The 8,792-nt window shown below is 46.8% G+C and overlaps 1 protein-coding gene across 1 annotated transcript in view; it reads left to right on the top strand.

Annotated features, from left to right (window-relative positions):
* Window positions 1-402: 402 nt before the first annotated feature.
* Window positions 403-8,792, top strand: part of APCDD1 (APC down-regulated 1) — a 32,977-nt gene continuing 24,587 nt past the window's right edge. Inside the window, exon 1 of the mRNA XM_046025795.1 lies at window positions 403-858. Within this exon, the coding sequence (XP_045881751.1) occupies window positions 801-858 (58 nt within the window). The 5' untranslated portion in view covers window positions 403-800. The remainder of the gene's footprint in view (window positions 859-8,792) is intronic.

Here is an 8,792-nt window from a genome sequence, read left to right as displayed (position 1 = left end):
CCGGCGCGGGGAGGAGGGAGAGGGGCGCGGAGCCTGGGGCTGGGAGAGGGGGACGCTGGCGGGAGGGAGGAGGTTAAGGACTAGGAGGGGAAGGGAAGGTGGAGGGGGGCGGCGGCGGGGAGGGAGAGGGAGGAGGAGGCGGGAAGAGGCGAAGGCGCAGGAGAGGAGGAGGGCGGGAGAGGAGGCTGGAGAAGGAGGCTGGAGAGGCGGTGCCCCACGCGCTCTTTCAAGTCTCCGCGCCCCCGGCCCCCGGCCCCCAGGCTGCGGCCCGGGAGGCGGTGGCCCGGCGGTACCGCCCCGACTCCTCCCCCGACTCCTCCCCCGGCCCCTCCCCCGGCCCGCGGCCCGGCCGCCCCGCCGGCTGCGCTCGGGAAATATGAAGAGACGCTGCAGCTGCGGCGGTGGTGGCCGCCAGTGCAGCTCGGAGCGGCTCGCGCTGCGGTGGCGGCGGCGGCGGCGGCCGGGGAGGGATTCAGAGGGCCCGGGTGCCGGGAGGCCGGGAGGGGGACAGGACCGGGCCGGGAGCGCGGGGCCCCGACGGCGCCCAGAGAGCGCGCGCCCCGCAGCCCCCGCGCCGCGCCCTCCGGGCATGGGGCGCGCAGCTGCCGCCTGACGCGCGGGGCCTGGGCCGGCCGCCCGTGTCCCCGCGCCGCCGCGCTCGCCTTGCTGGGCGCCGCCGCCTCGTCGCATCCTCCGGGCTGGAGGCGGGGGAACAGAGCGCGCGCGGCGCCGCGGCCGTTCCCGGGGAGCGGCGTCCCTGGACGGCGGGAGGCTCGGGCGGTCCCGGAGGAGGACTGGAGATGTCCGGTCTGTGCCGCCTCCTGCTCGCGTACCTGTTCCCGGCCCTCCTGCTTCACGGTGAGTTCCAGCGCGGGCGACCGCCGCTCCCCCTGCCCGCCTCCCGGGAGAGGGGGCTCGCGCGCGGGTCCCCCGGCGGCGCCCGGAGCTGGTTTGCGGCTGGAGCTTGCTTTCTGGAAGGGTGCGGAGCTCACACACAGACCCCTTTTAGCTCCTGAATGGTTGCACCAAGTTCCAGGGGAAACTTTTATGCGCTCTTGGGGTTTCAGAGTGCGGACTGTCATGAAATCGTGGGTTTGGCCATCCCGTCTCCAAAGTGTCAAGAGTGCCTGCCAGAGGGGCTCTTGATGTGGTGCAAGCTTTTGTGGGCCTGGAAAGCGAAACTGTGGTCATTTAAGGGGGAAAACAGCCCGCGCGCGTTTCTCTGTGCCCTCAGAGAGGACTAGTGTTTGCTGAAGGGGGGGTGGGGGGGGGCTCCCCCCCAAGTGGACTGGGTGCAGTCTCCAGGAGCAGGGGACTCTGAACAGCCAAGGTGTAATCATGAAAACCGGTCTCCGAAGGTTCTCCGGCCCCGGACACCTTGTTTGCCTTCAGATTCTTGCTTGATGGTTTTGTTTCTGCGCCTCATGGGCCCCATTTCCCCGGGGGCTCCAGTAAACCCTTAGCCAGAGAACGTCAGCTCTTTCAAAGAGTTCCAGGAATTGCACTGAGAAAAATAAGGCCGATTTTGTGGGAGATTGGTGTTGATCTTCGCTGCAGGCGGTGGCAGAACACGTTGTGCTGATTGAGAAGTCCTGAGTGAACTTTCCCTAATGGTGGCCACCTGACATTTAAGGGAGCGTCTCCACCCGGAGCTTGGCTCTCCTTCCTCCACTCGACCAAGCCTCCCTAACCTCTGCAGGTCAGATGAGCACCCTCAAGGACAGTCAGTTTCTCTCCGTGGAGCTTCAGAATGCATGGATGCACTTGTGGCTAGCACCCAGACCAGACTGTGACCCCCATCCCACCCTCCCTGCAGCACCCCCCCCCCCCCCCCCCCCCCCGCATGATCTAGAAAGGCAGGAGCCAGTGAATCCTGGAGCTATGGAAGTGGCTCTTTGCTTTGTAGTCCTGCTTCAGGGCAGACAGCTCCAGGCCCTGCTAAGGTGTCAGTGGGGCCAGACCTGCCTGATTGCCAAGGTGTGTCTGCCGAGCCCCAGTGATCCCAGACTTTAAAAGTCAGGATGGAAGGCTTGCAGTCGAGGGCCAAAGAGAGAAGGTATAATTATAGGGTTGCACTCCTAGGCCCATCTGCTTAGAATTACAGAGCAGTTTTAATCTTTGGCTGAAACATGAAACAAATCAGAGCCAATGAACAGATCAAACAGCAGCTGCCACACACACCAGAAGAAAGAGTGAGAGAGATGAAACAGAGAAAATTGTCCCCCTTAAAAAAAAAAAAAATCTGTTGTAATATCTGCAAACAAAAATGGCAGGATGGTCAGATGACTTTAACATGAGAAATTACTTGAAAATTGGGCATAAACGGAATTTTTTTTTTGCATTTTGAACTACAGAAGCGGTCCTCATGTACGTCTTGGACCCGCTAATTCTGAATGCTTTCTCCCTCCTTTCAGAGATGGGTGTTGTAATTATACTTATTACCCTGCCCACTAGTCTGAGCTGGAATAGTAACTAATAGTTAGAAATAAAAGCCCCAGTATATCCTTGTGAGTGTAGCCCCAAATCTCCCAAGTTAAGTCTGTATTGGCCTGAACTTCTTGGGATTAGAGATTGACCCGGTTGAGCTAGGAGGAGAACCTTGTGATGAGGAAGGAAGGGGTCAGTCTGCACTCTAACCCAAGTCTGGGGGGGTGGGGGTGGGCATCAGACCCTGTGCATGGTGATGAAGAGGATATAAGAGAAAAAAGGCTTTTGCAGATTGTAACTGGATGATTGGATACCCTGAAAAAAATGACCCAATTTCAAAGTGAATCTGCAATGGCAAAATTATTCATGCTGTAGTTGCTCACAGATCCCCTTGGATCTGGCAGGGAGTATTGGACTCTAGCACAAGAAATAAACAGATGGAATGGTGGTTCAACGTATAAATCCTTGGGATTTAAGGAAGGCTTGTCCTAATTAGTTAGGATAATATGAAGCACCAGGAAACGATTGCGCATTCTCCTTTTCCTCCTGATTTTTCCCAATTCATGTAATTTTGACTGAAAATGGGTGTTGATCGTCTTAACCCTAGTGAATGGCTTGATGAATGTGTCCTACTCTATAGGAGGTTTTACAAGCATTTAAAAATTCTGTAGCGACAGATGAGCTTGATCGTATATTTTAATAGTTATGAGTTGAAGGAAATTACCTGAAATCTTCTTAGAATGGTTTAATTGGTTTTTTTCCTGATACCTAGGCATCTTCTTTTACTAACCCTAGGACATTATTTGTCTGTTTATGGTAGCAATTGTTAGGTAACAACAGATTTTCTGGGGTCAGGAGTGTATTTGTGACAAATTTTAAGTACAGTTTCAGACATCATTTATAGATAGTTACACTAGCAAGTACAAGATTAAATAGTACAAATACAAGATTAAAAAGTACATGAGGCCTTCAGGAAGATTTGTGTAAGGATGACAGAAAAACTATGATGTTTGGCCTCCAGTCTTTGCTCAGTTTGTTGGTTACTTTTATTTCAACTCATTGCAAGTCATAAATCACCCCTATGTCCTACTGGTGAGTAAATTAGGCTCTGGCCAGACTTGGAGCCTGTTGTTTGTTTTTGCTGTTTTTTAAACTGTAAATGTAGAGCAGGACTCAAGTTCAAAATCTAATGGCATAAAAGTATACACGTCAGTTTTACTTTCCTCTCCTTCCACTTCTGAAAACAATTGAATTTCTTAATCCAAATAAAACCTATTGAATGTCACGGAGGTATGCAGCTGGAAGACGTCCGTTATCACTGTTTTCTTTGCTTAGATGAAAAGCCACAAAAATCATCTGGCTCCAGAAACACAGATTAGCATGAGGTATTCCAGAATAAGTGGTGCTTTAATGCACAGCAAAGTGCAGACTCCCCTTGCTAATGGAAATATTTGATTTTAAGTTTTGGAACTGAAGTCGAGGGAGATGTTCTACCCCCCCACGCCGTTTACTTGTGTAACATTCGTTGACTTTTCTGAAAGGCGAAGGCACTTTTGGGCTATTCCCTTTCATCCAAGGAATTCTAGCAAAATGAAAAAAAAAAAAAAAAGAAAGAAAAACTAAATTTCCAAATGCGAGCTCACCCAACAAAATTGGCCAAAACACTTAAATAGGGTAAAATAAGAATCTTTGAAATACCATTTTACTAAAGAAGACAGTTTTTGTAACCAAGAAAACACTGTGTTTTCTGCACCCTCTCCCCCTTGGTCATAAAATGAAATCTTGAGAAGAAATCTGACTCAGTGGTACATAACAAGGGGCAAGGGTCTTAGATGTTAAATATTCTCTTGTGAAATCAATTGACTTGCTTCAAACACGCAGCTAGGCAGATCTGTAATAACAATGTTCATTCTTTTTCTCCCCAAACAAGAAGAGAACTAAACCTTAAGTGAATGATATGACTGTGTAATTACATAGTGTTTAGGGACAGACTGATGACAACTTGATATAATCAATTAAAGTGAAGCATAAAACATTTAAGACTCGAAACATGAAAAGCTAGGTTAGTGATTGTATACATCTGCTGAAAGCTCACACAGCAGGACATGTCTTCGATAGACCCCCGCCTGTGCTTTGAAATGAAGACCCTGCCATCGGTGTCCACGCACGCCTTCTTACTGTGTCAAGATTCTGTGTTTTCAGGTCCTTGTGTAGCTCTGATTTGGGTATAGAATTATTCTGGGATGTTATGGGATGGGTATCGAGGTCAGAGAAATGATAGGGGAACACCCTCAAATTATTAAGGGTGTTCTGTTCTGTAAGGGTTTTCCAGTTGCATTTGTTCGGCAAGTACATTTATGAGGTCCTACTGTGTGCCAGGTACCACTGTGTGCCAGGGACAGGAGCTGTGAGGAGGCTCATCCTCCCTTTCCTGCAGAGCCCCAAAGAATGTTGAGGGGTGAGGAAGGAAAGCTTGTTGCAAGGCTCCAGAGCTGGGAGGATGGCATGCTCTGTAGAACTTTCCTTGCTGAGAATCCCACCAAACTGCCCCAAACCTACATATACCCCCACGCACACCATGCACGCGTGCTTGCACATGCGCGCACATGCACACACACACACACACCACGGACACCTGCACGTGCGCACAACTGTGCTGAAGAGCACTGTGCGGCAGCAGCAGTCAGCTACAGATGCTACATGCAAATTGTGCAATTGACACAGGATGTCAACCCCAGTGTCTAGCCTGGGGACTGTGGCCTTAGAAGAAAATGACATAGACAATTACCTCATTTGCAGCTACGGTTGAATGGAGCCAGGAATTTGAAATCTTGACTTTATTATATTTCTCATAAAGGGAAAAATAGTTTTAGATAAAAAGGTTTAAAGATTGGCAGGAGCAGCTCTTTCAGCTTTTATCTCAAAAAAACAATTTGGAAATAAAAATAAGAGCTTGGTAGGCATAGCTACCCACGTGGTAGTCAAATCCAGTTCGTCTGCAACACATACAGGATTTTATTCCAACAGCATGAAAAGCTGTGCTGGAGTTTATCTAGCAGAATCCATGGTAAAGCATACATTTACAGTAATGACTGCTTATTTAATTGGGCAGGGCAATTTCATGGCTAAGTAATTACCTGCATTTAATCTAATCAGTCACATTTTATCTGCTTTGGGTTTTTACATATCCCACCAGTTCTAACTTGAGAATACTTTCTCACTCTGATTATCCAAGTGATACATGTCACATTATTTAAAACAGAGGCATGCAAAGTGAACGAGAAAAGAATCACTCAGAACCCCCTCCTTGGAGACAACCATTGTTAATATTTTTCCGTATGCTTATTTAGCCTTTAAAAAGTTTCTTTAAAGCCTTGCACTACATGTTATAGAGACTGTCCTGATCAAAGATGAGTTCAAGTCCCAAGTGTGCTTGAAAATCATTTCCTTCCCCACTAATTTTACATTTTATTACACATAAAATAGTGTGGAGCTTTTGCTTCTCCATCTCGATTGGCAGGTGAGAAACTCTGGAGTGTATCTAAATAATTCATATTTTTAAAAATGTTATTGAAAAATTGGGGATTTGGACATGGGGTATATTTTCCTTCTATTTCATGTTTCCTTTCATTTAAAAACAATGGCCCGTGCGTGAGAGAGAACCTTACATGTACTCAGCTATTTGATAAATGAATGAATGTTGACTTTCAAACATTCAAGTAGTCACTGCTCACCCGTCCCCTGTTCACCCATTTTTCACTCTTCTGTTTAGTCCCTCCCTGTCCCTGGACCGACTACTTTCTGAAAACACCCTGGATTTAGGAACAAGCTTTGCTGGGGATGACCACAGCAAAAGTAATATATTCATTCCCTTTGACAGCTATGCTAAGGACTGCTTTCTGAATGCAAACTGGTGATTTCAGTGGTGTCAATGGTCACCTGGTCACACGGTCTTTGTATTTGGGGTGTCAGTCTCTGCCTAAATGGTCAGCCCTATGCTTCCTTTCATTTCAGGAAATCTGGGGCTTTTATCGATGTCCCTGAGAGTTTTCAGTCCCTGAACAGTAGACTGTGACAATTATGATAGTGCTTGAGGTCCTTCTGCAGTCATTTTGGATTACTGTTACAGAATGATTTGTTCCCTGGGAGTAAATCACTCGTGCACGCACACGCACACACATGTAGACATGTGAGTCAGCCTTCCAGAGCTCCGGGATCTCGTTTAGTTCTCTAGAAGTGGTAACCTGTAAAATAATACCCTAAAGCCTTTAGGAATTTTTTTTTTTCAATAGGTGAATAATTTCCTTCCAGAGTCTACTATTCTCTCCCACACTTACTTGAAAGAAATACTCACTTGTCATCATAATTTTACCTGAGCCCAGGCCCTCGGACCCCGAGTCTTGGAGACCATTTTATGGGGAAGTCCTTTTCCTGATTGAGAGCTCTGCTGGACAGGGAACAGGGCTATGGAGAGCTTCCCGCTTTGTTGGTGTCGTGGACTGGCAATTTATAGAATACTGCACATTCAAGAGTGGTTCTGTGCTTCTAACTTTCTTTACTAGGTAGTAACTGGCATTTGAGAATGAGATAGCCTGTGCATAAAGTAAATTGTTCATTGTCACACAAACTTTGCTTATTATTATCATTGTTACCATTTTTACTTTTATCCAAGTAATAGGCACATATGGGATGATCTGCCCAAAGCCATCTTGAAGACCAAATTCACAGTCACTTTCTTACTGGGTGGTGGTTGTTTTTTAATCCTTTGAGGTATTTTTTTTCCCTTATTAAGCAAAATCTTAATAAAACAAGCCAATTAACTTATCTTCTCAGTTAACCAAAATATCTAGAATCCTCAGTTGACCCAAATGTTGACATGATTTGTGTCTGCCCTCGCCCCACACAGACTTTGTCACTCTGGTCTTATAAGAAAAAAAAGAAAGAAAGAAAAAAGAAAAAAACCGCTTCAGGGCTTAAGCAGGGTGGTTACCTGTTCGGTCCAGCGTCTCTGTATCTGGCACTGATGTTCCTCATAATGACCTTGAGTCACTTTGAAAACCTGAATCATCAAAGAACGACCATAAATGTCAACTGCATTCAACATAAAACGGCAGAATTTTCAACACCCAGCTCTTGTGATTAGCCACACTTTGAGTTACGTAGGTAGTCCAGTTAAATGGGGATTTTAAAAAGTTATTATATATAACAAGCAGATTTATTGTAAATAATAGACAGCAGCTATTCTAATAGTTGCCACCCCTGAGTACTGCATTGCTAAGTACCAGGATGACGGATTTACACAATTTAAGATTAGGACATATAGGACATATAAATTAGGACACATAGGACATAAAAATATTTTGCACAAGTCTTTTTAGATGCAGTGCTAAATTAGTATTCATTCCTGCTTTTCACTCTCCCTCCCTTCCCTCCTTTTTCCTTTCTTTGACTATAACTTCTTATATACCTTCTCCACAACATGCAAAAGATGGTCAGGACAAAAGACTCAAGAGACTACGAAAGAGATTTACTGCTGTTTGTGCAGAGTGCTTCCCATCTCTTATCTTTCTCATTTACTCAGGCAAAAATGATATGCTGAGCCATCATCATAGACGCTTCAGAATGGATCTTCCTGTTTCCCATCTGTTTCCCATACCTCCCATATTGGGAAAAGTGATCTTCCCAAAATGGAATTCCTATTGTGCTAGTACACTGGTAACATCTTTTGTGGTTTCTCTTCACCTTTCCAGTGAAGGGCATGCTCTTTCTGCTATGTGGCACTCTTGATCAAGGGCCTGCTTCTCTTCTTCTGCTCCTCTGTTGTGGGCCACCCCATGGTGCCCATTCCCTGAGCCCAGCCCCAGCTCCTACATGAACCTCTTCTGTCCACCTCTTTATATTTGGATATGCTGGATACTCTGCCCAGACCACTTCCATTCTGCATTCAAGGCACAGTTGCCCCTCTACGAACCTTCCAAGGATGAATTCCGAGCCTGTTCTCTCTGTCCTATGAGTCCCTCTATAAACCCACTTGGGGTCTGGTTTCTGGTCCAACTGAGACTCCCTCAGGTCATAATGTTTACAGCTTCCATGTCTAGAACAGAGCCTGGCCCTTCAGAACTTTTCTGATGGTTAGAATGAATGAGCTGCTAGTTTCAGTCCCAAACTGGAATTGACCTATTCTGAGCGACACAGTGAACACCTGGGTCCCTGGATTGACCAGAAGTCCTTGGAGGGCACTCCATGGGTGATCCTAAGATGGAAGTCTGGGGGATAAGGAAAGCTGTTAACCTTGACCTCTCCTGCAGCTAGACTTGGTGCTTCAAATGGCCTTTTAATTCTAAAAGGCATTTCATAGAAGTAGC

The sequence above is a fragment of the Meles meles genome, chromosome 12 (genome assembly GCF_922984935.1).
Source record: "Meles meles chromosome 12, mMelMel3.1 paternal haplotype, whole genome shotgun sequence".
NCBI classification, from domain to species: domain Eukaryota; kingdom Metazoa; phylum Chordata; class Mammalia; order Carnivora; family Mustelidae; genus Meles; species Meles meles.
The sequence above is the reverse complement of the archived record's forward strand: the minus strand, read 5'-3'. Positions and strand labels throughout refer to the sequence as shown.